The 21730-nt window shown below is 42.3% G+C and overlaps 2 protein-coding genes across 5 annotated transcripts in view; one reads left to right on the top strand and one right to left on the bottom strand.

Annotated features, from left to right (window-relative positions):
* Nucleotides 1-21730, bottom strand: part of PKNOX1 (PBX/knotted 1 homeobox 1) — a 284239-nt gene that overhangs the window by 121502 nt on the left and 141007 nt on the right. The gene's annotated exons all lie outside the window — the stretch shown is intronic.
* WDR4 (WD repeat domain 4) overlaps nt 1-21730 on the top strand; it is a 51206-nt gene that overhangs the window by 3682 nt on the left and 25794 nt on the right. For 3 of the 4 annotated variants that reach the window (XM_050936652.1, XM_050936651.1, XM_050936653.1), the window contains exons 3-7: nt 726-872; nt 11374-11530; nt 12167-12279; nt 14525-14585; nt 17134-17232. In XM_050936652.1, coding sequence (XP_050792609.1) covers nt 726-872; nt 11374-11530; nt 12167-12279; nt 14525-14585; nt 17134-17232 — 577 coding nt within the window. The remainder of the gene's footprint in view (nt 1-725; nt 873-11373; nt 11531-12166; nt 12280-14524; nt 14586-17133; nt 17233-21730) is intronic. The other variant, XM_050936655.1, reaches the window with a different exon arrangement.

The raw sequence follows: 21730 nt of genomic DNA, 5'->3' as shown, positions 1-21730 counted from the left end.
GCCTTCTGCTGTAGGCATCTGACTCAGATGATGAAAATGAATATGCATTGGTCTGCACTGTTTTGAATAGTTATTGAGCAGAACCCGTCATCTGCATCTGGAATGGTGGTTGAAGCATGATAGGATATCCAAATCTTTAGCATATCTGGCATGTAAATATTGTGTGATGCCAGCTGCAACAGTGCCATGCAAATGCCTAGTCTCACTTTCAGGTGACATTGTAAATAAGAAGCAGACAGCATTATATCCCACAAATGTAAATAAACTTGTTTGTCTTAGCAATTTGCTTAACAAGAAGTAGGACTGAGTAGACTTTTGTAGGCTCTAAAGTTTTACACTGTTTTTTTTCAGTGCAATTATGTAACAGAAAAAAAATCTACATTTGTAAGTTGCGCTTTCATGATAAAGAGATTGCACTACAGTACTTGTATTAGGTTAATTGAAAAATATGATTTGTTTTTTTACAGTGCACATACTTGTAATAAAAAAAGTGAGCATTGTATACTTTGAATTCTGTGTTGTAAGTGAAGTCACTATATTTGAAAATGTAGAAAAACATTCAAAAATATTTAATAAGTTTCAATTGGGATTCTATTGTTTAACAGTGCAATGAAAACTGCGATTAATCACGATTAATGCTGTTGGCAGTTTGATATATTTCTCTTTTAAGTAAATATGCTTAAAGCTGTCCATGAATAAACCATTTTCTCCTTTCTGTATTTTAGAGAGGATGGACAGCGAGCAGTTAAAACAAGTGATGATATTCTTGCTTTTGCCTTCTCCTCATCAGGAGGCTACTTTGCTTTGACTGATGACAACAAACGTCTGGTTCTTTTTCGTACTAAGCCTTGCTGGGAATGCCTTAGTGTCAGGTAAGGAATCAGGATATTGAGTGTCCGTGTATTATAAATTGGAATGACTGCTATTTTAATACTGTAAATATCAGCAGGATTTGGGGCACAGCTGTTTGTTGCTACTGGCTTCTCCCTCTTTCCTCTAATTTGCTTGAGTGAATTTAATGCTGGTGGAAGTGAGGGGCCAGTGTTAAGAGGTTAAGCCGGAAATGGTGTCTGTACTCTACAAGCTTCCCTCTAAAAGTTTTCAATTTTCCTCCATTTTAACTTGCATCCTTTTTTTTCTGCAAAAGCCCATACCTTTGGGAAGGCAAGCTTTTGGCCAAGGGTAGAAGGGAAAAAAACTTTTTTGGAACAAGTGAAGAGAGATCTTTTGGATATTTAAAAACAGAGGGCCCCTCTCAGCTCTATGTGAACACTAAATCTTAAAGAACCACACCTAAGCACTACTCCAGCTACTGACGTAATCCAAAATAGGTTTGCAGGAGAGAGGATCTTAAGGAGCTTCTGGAGGCTGTTCTAAAAATCTGTCCTTAGGTACAAGTTATGTATTGCATGCCTTCTCTTCTCTAACCCCCTCCTTTTGAATCTCTTACTCTCCACTAGAGGTCCTCCTGTAATAAATCTTCCTCTGCTGATTATGATAGTTTTCTATGTGAAGACATGTAGAACTTTTCAAAAGCAAAATCTTGGCAAATTAAGCTTCCACTTATGTTGAACTCTGAAGAATGCTAGATTCTTGTCCCATCTACAGAGCAGAATGGAACTGTATTATTGGATTCCTCCCTCCGTTCTACCTGGTGTAGATGCTGGACTTCTAGTGTTTTGCCCAGTGTCATATAGGAAGTCTGTAGCAGACCTAGAAATAATAGAAAGGAACTCCCATTTTAGTGCTTTAACCACAAGGTCATCCTCCTTTTCTTGTGATTAGGATTGTACGCAGCCTAATAAATTAAAGTAACATCAGCTTGCAACAAAAGCCAATCTTAAAAAGGCATTGAAGTGGTTTCAAGTACTACATCTGCTACCGAGTCCCCTCTTCCCAGGCCCCGTCCAACTTCCTGTCATCTGACAACCACATTTTCCCATTTTAAAAATGTTTGTTCCCTCTTGCTGTGTTGGAGACCTACACAAGGAAAAGGAGAAATGGAATAACTGCATGGTTCAGTCAAGTGCACAGGTAAACAAACAATGCTCTAATCTCTTTTGGTCAGTCTTATAAAAAATAAATATACACATTAGAAATTGAGAAGTGGTAAGTTGAGCTCCTGCATCGCTTGCTGATCAGTACTTTTTCACTGTGGAAATCCATGGTGAGGGATATCTAATTAGCATCTCTGGGTATGTCTACACTGCGACTAAAAACCCACAGCTGGCCTGTGCCAGCGGACTCAGGCTCCTGGGGCTCGGACTAAAGGGCTTTTTATATTGTGGTATAAACATTTGGGCTCCAGCTGCAGCCTGAGCTCTGGGACCTTTCCACCTGGCAGGGTCCTAGAGTCTGGGGTCCAGCCCGAGCCCGAACATCTGCACTGCAATTAAACAGCCCCTAAGCCTGAGCAATCTGAGCTCGAGTCAGCTGGCATGGGCCAGCCGTGGGTTTTTAATTGCAGTGTGGACACACGTTCAGAATCTGTGACTGTGTTGCTGGCACATAACTCTGCAGTTTTAGATTACATTTTACTGCGTGAATTTTGATTACTCTCACCACAGAGCCTACTTGTCTCTTGTCATTGTTTTGGAGTTTTTGCTCTAACTCTGGTGAGAGAGTGATAACCATTCTATGGAAATATTGCTACTGTTTTATGCAGTCAGACCCCAAGTCTAGGCCTACTTTAGCCAGAACTATCATGAATTTTACCTCTGTTTCCTCATGCATCCACTTCTTCTCACTGCCCCAAAAGAATAGTACTGTCCTCTGTCCTGTTCTAGTTGTCCTTAACTCTGAGGCGTAGAGGATAGTTCCTGGTTTTTCAGTTTTCTGCTAGACTGTCAGCTTGGAACCCAGGTGGGTTTTGCCAGGAATTCTGTAACATCACTCTCTTCCATTAGGAAACTGGGAATTCCATGCAATGATTGTTGTTTTTGGTAAGATAACTCTAAAATAAGTTTGAGCTCCTCATTCTGGTGTAGATGAAATCAATATCAGCTGTTTGTGGCAAGATATGTAGCAAGCCTAACACAATGCTGGCAAGTCATGAATACACGAGAACTTCTGTATCTGTTGCATAGCAATAAAGGTAGGGCCAAAAAAAAAGTCTCATATGTTTGTAGAAAGTATCCAGCTAGTCAGCAAGCTAGAAAGTAACCTATTCCTATACTAGTGCATCCTAAAGCTCTGATGAATTCATAGTTGGTAGCATCTTATAAGCCATAAAGTTGTGAAAAACAGCTTACTTTAAAAGTCCTAAAATGACAGTAGAGTATATTGACTTAAGCCCTATATCGAGGTCGGAAACCTTTCAGAAGTGGTGTGCCGAGTTTTCATTTAATCACTGTAATTTAAGGTTTTGCGTTCCAGTAATACATTTTAATGTTTTTAGAAAGTCTCTTTCTATAAGTCTATAATATATAACTAAACTATTGTTGTATTTAAAGTAAATAAGGTTTTTAAAATGTTTAAGAAGCTTCATTTAAAATTAAGTTAAAATGCAGAGCCGCCGGGACCCGGGCAGTGTGAGTGCCACTGAAAATCAGCTCACGTGCCGCCTTTGGCATGTGTGCCATAGGTTGCCTACCCCTACCCTATATAATGCTTTTTCACCCCAGGGATCGTTGCATTTCAGTGGTGGATGAGGTCCTTTATTTACCCAGGAGTCTTAAGGCATAAATTAATCTACAATTGCACTGAGCAATTTGGATGAAGAGTGATCTAGAAATAAAAAATAATAGCAGCAATAATTATTAAATTATAAATACAGTTTTAAAGCAAAATAAGAGTGAAATCTGTTTTCAAACTCACCTGCCAATTATCAGGTGGTTGTCCATGATTTTAGAGGAGAGGAAAATGATCAAGAACAGTCAGCATGGATTCACCAAGGGCAAGTCATGCCTGACTAACCTGATTCCCTTCTATGAGGAGATAACTGGATCTATGGATGAGGAAAGCAGTGGATGTTTTTATTCCTTGACTTTAGCAAAGCTTTTGATACGGTTTCCCACAGTATTCTTGCAAGCAAGTTGAAGTATGGGCTGGATGAATGGACTATCAGGTGGATAGAAAGTTGAGTAGATCGTCGGGCTCAATGGGTAGTGATCAATGGCTCCATGTCTAGTTGGCAGCCGGTTTCAAGTGGAGTACCCCAAGGGTCGGTCCTGGGGCCGGTTTTGTTCAATGTCTTCATTAATGATCTGGAGGACGGCGTGGACTGCACTCTCAGCAAGTCTGCAGATGACACTAAACTGGGAGGAGTGGTAGATACGCTGGAGGGTAGGGTAGGAAACAGAGGGACCTAGACAAATTAGAGGACTGGGCCAAAAGAAATCTGATGAGGTTCACAAGGACATGTGCAGAGTCCTGCACTTAGGACGGAAGAATCCCATTCACTGCTACAGACTAGGGACCGAATGGCTAGGCAACAGTTCTGCAGAAAAGAACCTAGGGGTTACAGTGGACGAGAAACTGGATATAAGTCAACAGTGTGCCCTTGTTGCAAAGAAGGCTAACGGCATTTTAGGCTGTATAAGTAGAGGTATTGCCAGCAGATCGAGGGACGTGATCATTCCCCTCTATTCGACATCGGTGAGGCCTCATCTGGAGTACTCTGTCCAGTTTTGGGCCCCACACTACAAGAAGGATGTGGAAAAATTGGGAAGAGTCCAGCAGAGGGCAACCAAAATGATTAGGGGGCTGGAGCACATGACTTATGAGGAGAGGCTGAGGGAACTGGGATTGTTTAGTCTGCAGAAGAGAAGAATGAGGAGGGATTTGATAGCTGCTTTCAACTACCTGAAAGGGGGTTCCAAAGAGGATGGATCTAGACTGTTCTCAGTGGTACCAGATGACAGAACAAGGAGTAATGGTCTCAAGTTGCAGTGGGGGAGGTTTAGGTTGGATATTAGGAAAATCTTTTTCACTGGGAGGGTGATGAAGCACTGGAATGGGTTACCTAGGGAGGTGGTGGAATCTCCTTCCTTAGAGGCTTTTAAGGTCAGGCTTGACAGAGCCCAGGTTGGGATGATTTAGTTGGGAATTGGTCCTGCTTTGAGCAGGGGGTTGGACTAGATGACCTCCTGAGGTCCCTTCTAACCCTGATATTCTATGATTCTATAATTATCTGCCCTGTGAAAGGTGATGACAAAATCATGATTAAGGCTACGATATAGTTACAGAGGTCACGGATTCCATGACTTTACTGGACCTCTGACTTCTAGGGCTTCAGGAGAAGGAGGAGGCAGCACTGCGTGTCTCATGCCTGCAACTGGGGTTGGATGAAGCTAGGACCTTGCAGCTCCAGCCCTACAGCTTCCCAGACTTGGTAGGGGCTGAAGCTGGGGCCATACACCGCTGTCTCGCAGCTGTAGCCAGCTCTGGAGCAGGGGCTGTGTGTGGCCATGACAGGGGGCTCAGCCTGACATTCCCTCTCTCTACCCCCCCTCCCCGACTCCATTCCTCCCCCTACCTAGCTCTGTCCCCCCAGTTATTTTTAGTAAAGTAATGGACAGGTCATGGACTCTGAACTTTTGTTTATTGCCTGTAACCTGTTTGTGACTTTTACTAAAAATAACCATGATAAAATCTTCACATTAATCATAATCACAAAGTAGTGATCCTGTATTGCCTTAAGTGGCTGATATCAGCTGTTGCAAGGGAAACTCTGAACTCAGATCCTGGTGACTAAATGTAATACAAATGCATAGTCAAGCCCTTGCCTTATTTCCTGCACATCTTTATAAGAACCTCATAAGATGCAAAAGGATGAGGGAAGCTGCTGTGTGTAAGGTGCATCTGAGTCTGTTCCCTTTTGTGCACCTTAAGAGCCACACAGCTGGGGATGATGCAAATTTATCTAGCTATGATGTTCCTAAGGCTCACATCAGAGGGGCTTCCTCTTGTAGCAAGATGCATGAGACAGGGTGTTCTGTCTCCAGAAAGGGCTAGTACACAGAATTTACACACGTTGTTATTGACAAGATATTGCAAATCAGGAGAGCTTCCAAGTCTCCCTCCCCATGGTTCTTATGCACATTTTGTGAGTGTGAATTTTTTATTTTATGTTAGGAAAGTCCATCCAATTTTGTTTGGAAGATAAAAATGGCCATACTGGGTCAGACCAATGGTCCATCTAACCCAGTAACCTGTCTTCGAACAGTGGCCAGTGCCAGATGCATCAAAGGGAATGAACAGAACAGGGCAATCTTCAAGTGATCCATCCTCTGTTGTCCAGACCCAGCTTCTGGCAGTCAGAGGTTTAGGGATACGCAGAGCATTGGGATTGCATCCACAGGTTGATTGTGTGAAGTACTTCCTTTTGGTTTGTTTTAAACCTGCTGCCTGTTAATTTCGTTGGATGATCCCTAGTTCCTCTATTATGTGAAGAGATAAATAAATAAATAACAGTTCCTTATTCACTTTCTCCATATCATTCATGGTTTTGTAGACATCTATCATGTCCCCCCTTGGTTGTCTTTTTTCCAGTTTGAATAGTCCGAGTCCTTTTTAATCTCTCCTCATATGGAAGCTGTTCCATACCCTTAATCTGTACCTTTTCTGTACCTTCTCTGTATCTTTTCATTTCTAATATATCTCTTTTGAGATAGGGTGACCAGAAGAACTACAGGCAATATTCAAGTTGTGGGCATACCTTGGATTTATATAGTGGTATTTTGATAGTTACTCTTATTATCTATCCATTTCCTATTGGTTCCTAAGTTTCTGTCTTTTTTGACTGCCGCTGCACAGTGAGCAGATGTTTTCAGAGAACTGTGCAAGATAACTCCAAGGGTATGGCTACGCTTACAGCTGTACAGCACTGGGAGTTACAGCTGCCTTCATACAGCTGTGTAGGGAAAGCGCTGCAGTGTGGCCACGCTGACGGCTACCAGAGTTGCAGTGTGGCCACATTTGCAGCATTTGCAGCGGTATTGGGAGTGGTGCATTATGGGCAGCTATCCCACAGAGCACCTCATCCCATTTTGGCGCCGTGGGTTGTGGGAAGGGGACGGAAGGGTGCGGGTCATTCCGCTTCTTGTCCCAACGCCCCGTGATGCATCGCTTCACATCCCAGCAGTCACTGTTTTTCCATCCATGTTTGGCGCCATTGTGAGTCTCCCAGCGGTTTCTGTGCAGCACGATTTCTGTGGGAAATGGAGCCCGAGCTGCTGAGGACTTTGCTGATGAGTGTCGCCAGCACATCACGTTTGGCAGTTGAGCTATCCCTTCAGCTCCAAAGTGACAGTGAGGAGTCTGACGATGATATTGAGTCGCCTGACGCGTATGACACTAAATTGCTTGTGGCATTCACGGAAATGCTCAGCACCATGGAACGCCGCTTTTGGTCTCAGGAAACAAGCACTGAGTGGTGGGATCACATCGTCATGGAAGTCTGAGATGACAATCAGTGGCTGCAGAACTTTCGGATGAGAAAAGCCACTTTCATGGGACTGTGTGCTGAGCTCACCCCCACCCTGTGGCGCAGGGACACGAGATTGAGAGCTGCCCTGCCAGTGGAGAACCGGGTGGCTATTGCAATCTGGAAGCTGGCAACTCCAGACAACTACCGATCGGTCATGAACCAGTTTGGAGTGGGAAAGTCGACCGTTGGAATCATGTTGATGCAAGTTTGCAGGGCCATTAATTGCATCCTGCTGAGAAGAACCGTGACTCTGGGGAACGCGCAGGACATTGTGGATGGCTTTGCATAAATGGGTTTCCCTAACTGTGGAGGGGCTATAGATGGGATGCATATTCCTATTCTGGCACCACCCCATCTAGCATCCAAGTACATTAATCGGAAGGGATATTTCTCTATGGTTCTCCAGGCGCTTGTGGATCACCGTGGGCATTTCATTGACATTAACACAGGCTGGCCTGGAAAGGTGCATGATGCACGCATCTTTTGGAACACTGGCCTGTTCAGGAAGATGCAGGCCGGGACTTTTTTCCCAGACCGGAAGATCACAGTAGAAGACGTTGAAATGCCCATTGTGATCCTTGGAGACCCTGCTTAGCCGTTAATGCCTTGGCTCATGAAACCGTATACAGGGAAGCTTGACAGGAGCAAGGACCGGTTCAACTACAGGCTGAGCCGGTGTCGAATGACTGTGGAGTGTGCTTTTGGCCATTTAAAAGGGCACTGGCGATCTCTGTACGGGAAGCTAGACTTGGGGGAAAGCAGCATCCCTGCGGTTATATCCGTGTGCTGTACCCTCCATAATATTTGTGAAGGAAAGGGTGAAACATTCAGTCAGGCATGGACCTCTGAGGTTCAATGCCTGGAGGCTGAATTTGCACAGCCAGAGAGCAGGGCTACTAGAGAGGCCCAGCACAGAGCTGCAAGGATTAGGGATGCCTTGAGGGAGGAATTTGAGGCTGAAAACCAACAGTAATGTTTGGTGCCTTGCACGGGAGTGAAGTGCAGTGGTTACAATGTTAGTAGGAATCTGTTTTTCCTAAAATGATTTGCAGTGCCTGTTTCTTTCCTGGGCTACGATATCTTTGACTTTCTGCAATAATAAAGACTGTTTTCAAAGCCAAGAATTCATTTATTGAAAAGAAAATAACTTTATTGACAGACACACAACATTTTGGGAACCTAAAAGGGCAGGGGAGTGGGGTGGTGAACTGTACAGTCACAGGTTTGAATATGTCCTGCCTGGAGTGCTGTGCAATGACTGCTGCATTTCAGGATGCCTATACTGCATGGTGATGGGGGTTGAGTGCAGAGGGTAAGGGTCATAGTTCTCAGGGCTGGTTGGTGAACGTACAGTGTTGGGGGCAGCTGGTGGTGGTAAGAACCTGGATGCTGGGGAATGGGGTTTGGAGCTGACATTGGGGCACAAGGGAAAGAGCTTTGGAACGGGTGGGTGGGGGCTGGCACGGTAGTGCTCTGCCTGCATGGCTACGAGTGACTGGATAGAGTCCGCTTGGCACGCCAGGATGCTTATCAGCTGTTTTGTGCTTTTCTTCTTAGCCGCTGCGTTTCTCTAGCGGATCCTGCTTTCCCTTTCCCTCCAGTCCTGCAGTTTTTTCCTCCAGTCCTGCAGTTTTTTACTCTCTCTGGCAGAGTGATCCATAACTGCTTTCAGCATGTCTTCTTTGCTTTTTCGCGGCTTCTTCCTGAGGTTTTGTAGCCTCTGAGCAGTCGATGATATGGGCAGTTGAGTAGTCAAGGACACTTTTCGAAAGGCAAAAATGGCAACAGTTAACAGAGGCTGCATTGTTTATAATCTCACCCAGACAGTTATTTCCACACAGTGAAGGAGTTCACAGTCTTCACTTTAGCATACTTTTCCCATACCAAACAGAGTGCACATAACCCACAGGAGCCACGAAATAGTGAGTAAGGGGGACTGATTGCTTCAGGGATGTGCTGGGGTTTCTGTGCGTTGGGGAGAGCAAACTGCTGCAGGGGGCATCGACACTGAACAGTCTCCCAACATTTTCCACAGGAGTTAATCCTGGAAGATATCTCGCTGCTGCGGGTCACCTGGGAAGAGCGAGAGGGTCTTCTACAGCAATGCCGATTCCGCCCTGGCCCCTATGCAGCTTGCCTGTGGCCATTCCAGTGCACTAACTGCGCCAGTAACAATTACTTTGGTTTCACCCACATATCGCTATTCTCTCAAATGAAATCTCAAAGAAAAATAAGTCGAAAACACCATTTCACCTGTAGGCAAACACTTCACAAAACGATCGCTCTGTATTTGACCTCTGTCCTCATCCTCAAAGGAAACCTGCACAACGCTTTCAAAAGACCAGCCTCAGAGCTTAATATCTTTAGTAGACACTGAAAATTATGGTCTTAATAAAGACATTGGATGTATGGTTTATTACACCAATCTGTAACTCGCTAATCCTTTTTTTTTTTTAGTCCTATGCCTGCAGAGGTGTTAACAGGCCACTTCACCTTGATGTTCTCTTACAATATGTGTTAACTACTTACCATAAACAATCTGTTCCACTATTCTATTTAGGTGTGACACTGAGACCTTTCCCAGACATGAAGAAGATAGCTCAAAAGCTTGTCTCTTTCACCAACAGAAGTTGGTCCAAAAATATATGACTTCATCCATCTTATGTCTCTGATCATACAGTGACAGATATTGCAACCACTTTTGGTATCTGTGGGGACTGTATCATATTAAATTTATGAATGTTCTGTGTATCACTGTGGGCAAAGAATTATATTCAACTCTACATGGGAGGGTTTCCACAGCTTTTTAAGTAACTAAAAACTGTGTGTGGTGCGGGGGGAGATAGTAGCCGAGAAAGGAGTGATTACTGCTGTCCCTTGGATTGTAAACAGCTGGAGAGAAGTGCCTCCCTCTAGGGTGGCTTGTGTATATTGCTCCAAACAGGTATCGGAGTCCCAAGGAGGGGAAAAAGTGTTTTTATATAAAAGGCTGAGTTTAAACAGGCTCAGGGGACTTCTTTTTGACTCAAATGACCTTTGGTCCAAAGGGTCACCCAACCTGCTGGAGAGTTAGACTGGAACCTAGTGGGGTCTCCATAGGACTGATGGGTGATCTCGGGTAAGTTTTTAGTATGCATATAGGTGTTTTGTAGTAGCTGTGTGGTCACTGCTGGCTTATGCTTGGCGAAAAGCATAGCCCTTGGAGAAAAGCAAAGCACAGGGGCTGAACTGAGAGCTTGTCTGTAGTGAAGATGCTGCTATGCCAGTGGGAGAGCGTCTCCCATCGGTGTAGTTAAATCCACCTCCACGAGATGCAGTAACTATATCAGTGGGAGACACTGTCTACATAGCGGGTTAGGCTGGTATAATTACAGCACTCAAGGGTGTGTATTTTTCACACCCCTGCGTGATATAATTATACCAATATAGGTCTGTAGTGTAGACCTGGCCTCAGTCAGACCTGCTTGCTGGGTTGAATTGCAGTGAACTGCAGCCTAAAGCTCTGATTTGGAAAAAGGAGGGACCTGGGTTTCTGCTCAGAGAGAGGTAAAGGCTGAAGGCCTGAGACCTGGGGGGGACATTTCTGGAGTAGATCATGGATAGGAGTTAAAGATGCTTTTACCTTGAATCTGATGTGGTGGCAGTGTGTGAATAGGTGGTGTGAATTGGTGAGTGCCAACTGCAGTGAAAGCATGCCCTGTAGGAAAGGAATAGTGAAAAGAGTGAGAAGAAAATAAGTTGTGAACAGCTGAAGAATGCGCCGAAGCTGATCTTGTATGCGCAGCAGGGACTGACTTTTTCTGATCAGAAGAAATCTGAGTTGGTGGCCATGCTGCACTCCTATGACTCAAGAGGAAGAGATACCTGCCCCAACCAGGGACCGAATGGCCATGTCAAAATATCTGTGTATCTCCAATCATGACCATTTTTTTTTTTCCTTTCAGGTCTGTTGTTAGAAGATGCACTTCTCTGATTATTACAGCTGCAGAGGATAAGATTCTGGTTGCAGACAAGTCTGGTGATGTCTATTCTTATTCAATAACAGAACCACAAAAAGCAGGAAAGATTGAGCTTGGGCACTTGTCCCTGCTCTTGGATGTGGTATGTATGTTTATTAATTGGGTTTTCGCGCAGCCTTTCTTTTCCCTTAAAGAAGTTTTAGCGTTATGTTATTCCTACGCTAAGTTCATAGGACTTTAAAAAAAAAAAAAAAAACTTGTTTCTTTTGTATAAGCTAGACTGAAGAACAGCATCGTTTTCCTTCTGAGTTCTTACCCGAACACAGACGCAAGAGGCAGGAAGAACAGTTTGCAGATGGAATGCAGTGAATAGATCTTCTGTTAGTGTAATTTTTTATGAGCTGTTGTTTTTATTACAGAATCATAGAACTTAGAGATGCAGTTCACTTGTGAGGTCATCCAGTCTAGCCTGTCAATGTGGCACTGCAATATCTTAGTGCTTAGTCCATTTTTAAATGCAACAAGGCTTCCTTTGTGCTCCTTCTGGAGGTTAATGGCTTTGATAAACTCAACAATATTCCTGCCTTCTGCTACTGCTTCTTATTAAAAAGGCATGGAGCTTGCGTTCTAAATGTAAATTGTTGCTTTCTGCTTGCACGATGTGTTCAAAATCATGAAACTAGTGTATTAGGATTTATTGCTTAATCACTAGTTACAAAGCAGCACATCAAAAGACATCCTAAGCTGTCTGTGCTGTGTGCTTATTTTGTGCCAACAGGCGCTGAGTCCTGATGACCAGTATATCCTAACTGCGGACAGAGATGAGAAGATTCGAGTCAGTTTGACTAGAGCGCCACATAACATCATATCTTTCTGTCTTGGGCACAGAGAGTAAGTTTGTGGAGCTGTGCACTGTATTTAAGGGCTGGCTAGAGGCGAGTGGCTCCTGTCTGTGGAGCAATAACTGGATTCTGGGTTAAAGAAACGCCTTAGGCTGTACTGTTTTAGTCCAGGATACAGTTATAACTTAGTTTGTGGCAAGGACCATCTTTTTGTTCTGTGTTTGTGCAGCACTTAGCACAGCGGGGTCAGTATCCAGGACTAGGGCTCCAATACGCATAATAACTGAGTCAGTATGCGAGACAGAACATAGGGGGAGCTCACTGTAGGGAGAAGAGGATATAAGCAGGGTTTGAAGCAAGGGAGATTGCTGGGGAAGTACAAAGTGAAGGAGATTACAGGAAGCACAGCTTCCTCTCCCCTGTTTAAAAGCAGAGGGAGAGTGCCCTGTCCTTTCCCTGATCTCCTCATTGAGTGTTGAGGTTAGGGCCTTGCCAGTCATGGGTACGTGAAGAGGAGAGCAGCAGAAGAAAGTGGTGCTTGGCTGGAGAGATTTTAGGTAGTGGTATTTCAAAGCCTTCTGCAGAACACCCTGCCCTTCCCATTTAGATTTGTTTTGACATTAATATATATTCTCCATCATGGTCAATAGAGGTTCTCCATTATTCTGGCCTTCATAGGCATAGTAAAATGAACACCAGAGAAATGTCCCTGCATAGCATTGCACAATGCTGTGTACCACGCTTCTGCTTGTCTGGCTCTGGGGCTACTTGGGGGCACACATGTTTTCAGATGTTTTTCTTCACTTGTTCTTGTTCACGTGCAATGAGGTATCAATGAACATCATCAAGAACAGGTGTTAAAGAAGAGTCAGGAGAGTGGTGCTCTATTGGACACGCTGCAGTCACCTTAGCCCCATCTAAGTGCTAAGAATACAGTTAAATAAGATATTTAAATATCTTTTTAATACTAATGTTAATATCACTTTTGACTGTTGGGAATATATCAGCATAGATTTGACATTCTTTAGAAGCTGCATAATTTTTAAATTAATGTCAAAGCTCTTAAATAGCCTTTGAACTCAAGGCTTTTGTTATGTATTTACATTGCTGTGTTTGATCTGTTTATTGTATTAACAGTTGTATCTTTAATGAACATAAGAGTTTTGATGTTCAAGAAAGACATTGCCTGTAAGTAGGGGCTATGGTACCTGGACAAACAACTCATTAACAATTCCACAATAGGAAGGCACTTAATACAATTGGCACAAACACTTTTAAAAATTCATTATTTAAATATGATAATCAGTTGGAGATTCAATGTATTTCTCACTTGAGTTCTCCTGTTTTTGAATGGTGTGTATTTTTATTTAAATTTATTTTTGTAATTGAAATTGCAGCATTATGCCTCCATGCACCTGCAGTTACTGCTTTGTAACGAGCAAAATTCACTTGATATTTTAATTAGCTTTAAGTTATTTTCAGAAGCAACATTCCCCCTTTTAAAAACACAAAACCAAAACTCAGACATATGTTCTAATCTCTGCAGTGCATTGACAGCAGCATTTTACATTAGTGCACATGACCCTTGGGTTAGTGTGGAACTTAGGGTCCATATGAATCCACAAAGAACTTCCAAAGGGGTATCCTGGTTGAAGTTCCAGTATTATAAACTCCTTAATGTTACTGAGATTCCCGACTGGATGCAGCTAATCCTAGAAAGGACAGTGGGGAAATAGTTACATGGCTTGGTTGCCCTAAAACTGAGTAGATGGTGCCTTGGATGATCCCCACCTGCTGTGAGGGAACCCTCATGCGCTGATGCTCTGACTTCACTAATTAAAAACAAAATCTATATTGATGTACGTGGTTTTTTTAATTTTACGTTTATAATTGATCCATGAGCATGATACAAATCTATTTGTAAATCTAATTCCATGTGCATATTCTGATCTAAATGACCAAAAACGTATTCACACAAGCAGCGCTGTCTTCCCCAGTTAGAAGGGGATCAATTGAATTCCTGGAATACAATAAAGTAAGCACTTCTTGTATTATGTGGAATATCTTTCCAGGAATATTGCAGCGATATAATGAGTATACTATCTCTGTCTGCCAGTTAGTTTGAGGGGAAAAGCTACCTTTATTCCCTGTAACTTATGCCTTTCTATTGCCTTCTTAAAATATATGTAATGGATGACACTGTAACCTTAAAATATGCTCTTACTATTATATTGGTACTCTGTTTACACTGACACTACACATAAATGTTGAACTCTTAACTTCTTTCCCTTTAGGTTTGTAAGCAGAATATTTGTAATACCAAACTATCCAGATCTTATGCTATCAGCTTCTGGGGTATGTATTCTGACACTTTTTTTTTTTTTTTTTTTTTGAAAGGATCAGTCTTTATGAGCCAGACTTCAGTTTTCTGCTTGTTTTGCAAGGATTTGGTTTCTGTAGAGGTGGAAGACTTGCACTTCAGTTCCACTCCCACCAACATTCTACTCTGGGTTCGATCTTTCTATTGTTAGTAAGATAGTGGTGATTTAATCTCAGTTTACAGCAATGCCAGTTGCTTATTAGGGAAAACATATTTAGTTCTTAGTCCCCAGACAAGAACTGAAATCGACATTTCTAATGATGGGAGCACTTTCACCGTAACAGTTTTTTAATTAAAATTGGAACTCCACTAACTCATAGAAATGTCTGGAATGCTCTGCAAGTTACTGAATGCTGTGAATGGTGTAGTGACCTAAAATGTATTGAAATACTCATCTTAGTGTAGTGAGGTTTGGGATGGAGGAAATATTGACCTATCTGAATTTGGTCACAATTATGGTTAGCTGTCTCCGTATTAGCTGGCCCTATCTCCTACTCTAAGTAGGAATCACATTCAAAGATGAGCACCAAGCATTCTGAACTGCTACGTGACAGTATCTAGAAAGTCCAACTGAACATTTAAAGCCTATTTTTAGTTTAAATTTAATGTTGATTTATAATCACATGCGTTTTAAATATTGTTAATTTTCAATCTTACTACCCTTTTTCTTCTTGCCAATGATCTCCGCTTCTAGTCTGACTCACCTTTGTTTCCTATCCACTTCTGATTTCTTATGTCTGCTTATTTTTATTTTTATTTCTTGAGATATTTTAAAAAATAACCTTACTGTATCTTTGTGTTCTGCTTCTGCGCACTCAAGGTTTCTTTGTTCCAAGGCTTCTTTCTGTGAGGCTGTAGCATCAGCTTATTCTGTGCATTCTTCTTGCTTTTCACATCATTTCTAGTTCTATGGGATGGAGAAATCACACAGTCCTCACCAAGTCTGCAGGATTAACTCTAGCTTCAAAGCACTGACAAATACATTATCAAGAGATTATTCAATAATTGAGGTAGATTAAACATTGGGTGGACCAGCCAGCCCTGACAGTTAATGTCCCTCTAATAAGCACTAGAATCCCAGATGCTTTTATTTAGAGTATTTAAGATGACCTAGGATGTGTTTGAAGTCTTAATCAAACCTCTCCTCCTTGCAAGACTTTCTGAATTGTATATCATATAGTTGTAGGTAGAGCAAGAGTTGTTTTATCAGTAGCACGATATGACAGCTCTAGACCCAGAAAGAATGAACAATTGGAGGTGATCCCCAGTCCTCCTAGAGAGGGGAAACAATATTCCTTATTAATGTGTATGCAGCTCAAACCTCCAGTCTAATACTAATAATGGAACTGCACAATGAGGGAAAATACACTCTAGAACTGAAGTCTGTAATCTTGTGGTAACTTGTATCTTTTGATTTGATTTTTTCCTATTGCATGCCCAAAGGTCCTGTATTTTGTTCCCATGCAGTATCTCTCTGAGCAATATCAGTGTTAGTGCTGTCCTCAGCTTTATTTCGTTCACAGGGAGGCAACTTCAGTGATATTTCCCAGAACAGAAACAATGAGGGGTCCTTTTGGCACCTTAGAGACTAACAAATTTATTTGGGCATAATTTTTCATGGGCTGAAACCAACTTCATCAGATGCATGAAGTGAAAAATACAGTAAGCAGTGTATATATATATTACAGCACATGAAAAGATGGGACTTGCCTTACCAGGTGGGAGGTCGGTGCTAATGAGGCCAATTCAATTAAGATGGAAGTAGCCTGTTTTCAACAGTTGACAAGAAGGGGTGAATATCAAAAGAAGGAAAATTACTTTTGTAGTGTTAACAAGGGCAGTGCAATCAAGGTCCAACTTAATTGAATTGGCCTTGTTAGCACTGACCCCCATTTGGTAAGGCAACTCCCATCTTTTCGTGTGCGTGCGTGTGTGTGTGTGTTTTTACTGTATTTTTCACTCCATGCATCAGATGAAATGGGTTTTAGGCCATGAAAGCTTATGCCCAAATAAATTTGTTAGTGTATAAGGTGCCACAAGGTCTCCTTGTTGTTTTTGCTGATACAGACTAAAACGTGTTCCAGAACAGAGTTTAATCTCAAAGATAACTAAATGAGGGTCTCTCTCTCACTGAATTATTATCCAAAGGATTTGGGTACTGTAGAAGGATGGGTGAGGGAAAAGAGCGACCTAAGGGGAGTGTCATTAAGATGGTGAGTGAGTAATGCATTTACTGTTGTGCTATTTACAAGTCACTCAAAATCCACTCATCCAGCAACTTAATTTCCTCTGCGAAGGAAAAATAACTTTTGTTTGATTGAATAACTTAGAATTGAGCTGAATTATATGTTCATTAAAATACCCTATCTGCAATTTGAGAACATTTAACCAGTTTCTTTGAGGGTTTAGAATCTCATGCATGAAGTATCTCGAGGCGAAGTATGATCTAGCTTCTGATGACCACGAGTGACTTCTCTGTGCCAGTGATTATGTTAATCAACCTGTCCATTTGAATTTATTCAGGATTGTACTCTGAGGCTTTGGGAATACAAAAGTGGAAAAGAAGTGCACTGCTGTCATCTAAACAGTTTGAATAAGACTGAGGCAACCAAAAATGACAAGGTATGGGTTTTTGATGAGTTGTGTATGCTCATGCTGTCGTCGTGCTCCCTGAACCCTGTGGTTTAAAAATATGTTCTGTTGCTGGTTAGTATTAGAGCCACTCGGGATAGATAAAAATCAATGATTTAAAAAAAATAAAATAAAAAAAGCGGATTTTATAATTTAAATCAGGTTTTTTTGATAAGTGTTTTTTGAGGAAAAAACATCTAAAGATAGTTTTAATTAAGGTACATTATAGCTCAAAGATATCTCATCATGGAATAGGGATTATAAATTATAATTCTATGGTATGAAACAATATATTCAGGTAATGTTTAAGAAAAGTTTTTGTAAATGAGTTCCAAAATAGGTCATAGATTTAAGGACTCAGTCTTATGGAGTTCCAGGGGCTTCTGTATAGATTATTTAGTTTAATCTTTCTATCTTCCCATTGGAACTCAGTGCTCAGTGTAGAAGATACCATCAGAGATGCTTAGTTTTGCAGTTCTCAAACTGTGGATTTGTATCTCCAGAGATAACATGCGTATTAACAGCAGAAATGTTTTTAAATAAGTAATATATAGCAGTGAGAAATAACAGACCTCAACCCTCTTGTCCCTCTGCAAATTTGTGTACATAGAGTAAACCCCTTACCTCTCTCTAAAAGTGCAGTTTCAACAATTTTAATAAATAGAAGATTGTTGGGGGTGGAATAGATCTGGACAAGGAGAAGAAGTCTGGAGATAAATGTGAGAAGGGAGGGGCAGGCAGTAGAAACGAAAGTGAAACTGTTTAAGCAGCATATTCCAGAAGTCTTGAGGTCTTTCCAAGTGTAGCCTTTGTTGATTTGAGATCTGCCATACCATTGATTTGAGATCTGCCATACCATTCTCTCTCAAGAAGGGAAAACCTACAATGGCAGCAGGCCATAAAAGAGATCTAGTTTGGGTCTTGTCTATCTCAGAGTTGTGAAAGAATATGTTTTAAAGTTAAAACAACCAACAAGAATGCTCTTTTATGTAGAAATCCATGATTAAATCGAGTCTTCCTGACTAGTGATTTAAATCAAATCCATGTTGGAACAAGCTCTCTTTTATGGTAGTGAGTGGGAGATCCTGTTTAAGTTCTAGAAACCACAGTACATAAAGAGCGGAATTTAGGAACGTAAATCCCACTGGAACTGAACAGAATTTGTGCTCTTAGGTCATTTAAAGGGCTTGTCCACACGGCAGTTTAGTGGGCAGCAAGCCGGGTTGTAAATCTGAAGCATTCTAGTTTGCTGTGCACTAACAGTCTGTGTGGACCCTGCCCCTGTGCACTTGCAAATGCAGTAGGTCAAAACGCACTATGAAACTTTCAGTGGATGGTAGTAGGGTCCTTGCAACCAGTTAGTGCACTGCAAGCAAGAACCTCTGCTTTCTGTGCACCAAATTGCTGTGTGGACAGGCTCTTAGGCACTTCTTTATAAATACAGGGTGGCATTTTCAGAACTTTCTGCAATTCTCCCAAAACTTGTGTTTGAAATTAAGATGAAGCTTTCAATTTGTCTGTTGTATACAAAACTTGCCCTTAAACCTAAAATTGTCTAGAAGAAACATCTAGTGAAACTCAAAATCTAGCATAAAGCGACTTTGAAACTAGTAAAATTATAGCTTTAACATCCTCAAAGTTACATTTGAGCAGAAAGTTTCAAAATCTTTGTAACAAATTACCAGAAGTATTACCTTACTGAATTGAAACTCTGAAGTACATCTTAATTTGTACTGAAAACTCTTGGATCTGGTAGTATCCATTCTTGCCTGCACATATGATTTGTTCCATACTCGCAGCTGGAACAACACAGTATCGTCCTTGCCATCTGCATTGAATCTGAGCCAGCTACCACTTAGCCTGTTCAGTCGGTCATCCACGTGTTGCGTATCTGTGGGAAGCCATCTTTTGCTGGATAGGTTTGTGTAATAACCTTAGTCCCAGATTTGGACCTTAGCGTCCAAAATATGGGGGTTAGCATGAAAACCTCCAAGCTTAGTTACCAGCTTGGACCTGGTACCTGCTGCCACCACCCAAAAAATTAGAGTGTTTTGGGGCACTCTGGTCCCTCTGAAAAACCTTCCCTGGGGACCCCCAAGACCCAAATCCCTTGAGTCTCACAACAAAGGGAAATAATCCTTTTTCCCTTCCCCCCTCCAGATGCTCCTGGAGAGATACACAGACACCAGCTCTGTGAATTCAAACAGAGTGAATCTCCCTCTCTGTTCCCAATCCTGGAAACAAAAAGTACTTTCCTATTCCCCCAGAGGGAATGCAACATCAGGCTAGCAATCCAACACACAGATCTCCCCGATTCCTTCCTCCCACCAATTCCCTGGTGAGTACAGACTCAATTTCCCTGAAGTAAAGAAAAACTCCAACAGGTCTTAAAAGAAAGCTTTATATAAAAAGAAAGAAAAATAAGTACAAATGTTCTCTCTGTATTAGATGATACAACACAGGGTCAATTGCTTAAAAGAATATTGAATAAACAGCCTTATTCCAAAAGAATACAAGTCAAAGCACTCCAGCACTTATATTTATGCAAATACCAAAGAAAAGAAACCATATAACTTACTATCTGATCTCTTTGTCCTTACACTTGGAAACAGAAGACTAGAAAATAGAACTACTTTTTCAAAGCTCAGAGAAAGCAGGCAGCCAGAAAACAAAGACCTTAGACACTCAAATCCCTCCACCCAAAGTTGAAAAAATCCGGTTTCCTGATTGGTCCTCTGGTCAGGTGCTTCAGGTGAAAGAGACATTAACCCTTAGCTATTTGTTTATGACACGCCCCCCAAATTGCAGACAGTGGGGAAGCTCACTGGCGGCGATTTCCTTTTAGAACTTGAAAATAAACAGATTAATACAACACATACACCTTTACATATACTCCTAAGTATATAACTAACAGACTTTTACATTTTAAGAACACTTTTTAACTACTGAATTATGGGAAACTCTCACGGGAGAGTGCATTAGCAACTTTATTAGAAGCTTCTGTGATGTGTTGAATTTTAAAATTAAAATTTTGGAGAGCTAAACTCCAACGAAGAAGTTTTTTGTTGTTCCCCTTGGCAGTATGAAGCCACTTTAGTGCAGCATGGTCAGTTTGTAGTTGGAACCGCCGTCCCCAAACATATGGGCGTAGCTTTTTCAGGGCGTACACAATGGCATAGCATTCCTTTTCACTGACTGACCAGTGACTTTTCCTTTCAGACAGTTTCTTACTGAGAAACACGACAGGATGGAAGTTGTGATCTGTTGCTTCCTGCATGAGCACTGCTCCTATACCACGCTTAGATGCATCTGTGGTTACTAGGAATGGCTTGTTAAAATTCGGGGCCCTGAGCACAGGGTCCGACATGAGCGTCGCCTTAAGTTGGGTAAAGGCCTTTTGACACTCATTAGTTCACTTAACTGCATTTGGCTGGGTCTTTTTGGTTAGGTCGGTCAGTGGGGCAGCGATTTGGCTGTAGTGGGGTACAAATCGCCTGTAGTATCCGGCCAAGCCTAAGAAGGATTGGACCTGCTTCTTGGACCGTGGGATAGGCCACTTTTGGATAGCATCCACCTTGGCCTGTAGGGGGTTTATGGTTTCTCGACCCACCTGGTGCCCCAGGTAAGTTACTTTGTTTTGGCCTATTTGACACTTTTTGGCCTTAACAGTTAGTTCTGCCTGCCTGATGCGCTCAAAGACCTTTTCCAGGTGTAGTAGGTGTTCGGGCCAGGAGTCTGAAAAAATGGCCACATCATCGAGGTAGGCAACTGCAAATTCTCCCAGTCCAGCTAGTAGACCATCTACCAGCCTCTGGAAGGTGGCGGGTGCATTTCGAAGGCCGAAAGGAAGGACATTGAATTCATACACCCCCGCATGGGTGACGAATGCTGACCTCTCCTTGGCAGGTTCATCTAGCGGTACTTGCCAGTACCCCTTGGTTAAGTCTATTGTAGAGATGAACTGGGCACGTCCCAACTTCTCCAATAGCTCATCGGTACGTGGCATTGGATAGTTGTCCGGACGAGTTACAGCATTTAGCTTACGGTAGTCCACGCAAAAGCGTATTTCCCCATCTGGTTTGGGTACCAGAACCACTGGAGATGCCCATGCACTGGTAGATGAGCGGATTATACCCATCTGTAGCATGTTCTGGATCTCCCGTTTTATAGCAGCTTGGGCATGAGGAGACACTCGGTAGGGTGGGGTTCTGATTGGGTGAGCATTACCTGTATCAATGGAGTGGTATGCCCGTTCAGTCCGTCCTGGGGTGGCTGAGAACAATGGGGCGAAGCTAGTGCACAGCTCCTTGATTTGTTGCCGCTGCAGACGTTCCAGGGTGGTTGAGAGGTTCACCTCTTCCACGCCACCGTCTTTTTTCCCGTCGTAGTAGACACCGTCAGGCCACTCAGCATCATCTCCCTGGACTGTAAACTGACAAACCTGTAAGTCTCTGGAATAGAAAGGCTTGAGAGAATTAACATGGTACAC

This window comes from Gopherus flavomarginatus, chromosome 1 (genome assembly GCF_025201925.1).
Source record: "Gopherus flavomarginatus isolate rGopFla2 chromosome 1, rGopFla2.mat.asm, whole genome shotgun sequence".
Lineage (NCBI taxonomy): Eukaryota > Metazoa > Chordata > Testudines > Testudinidae > Gopherus > Gopherus flavomarginatus.
Note: the sequence above shows the minus strand (reverse complement) of the source record. Positions and strands in the feature narration are given on the sequence as shown.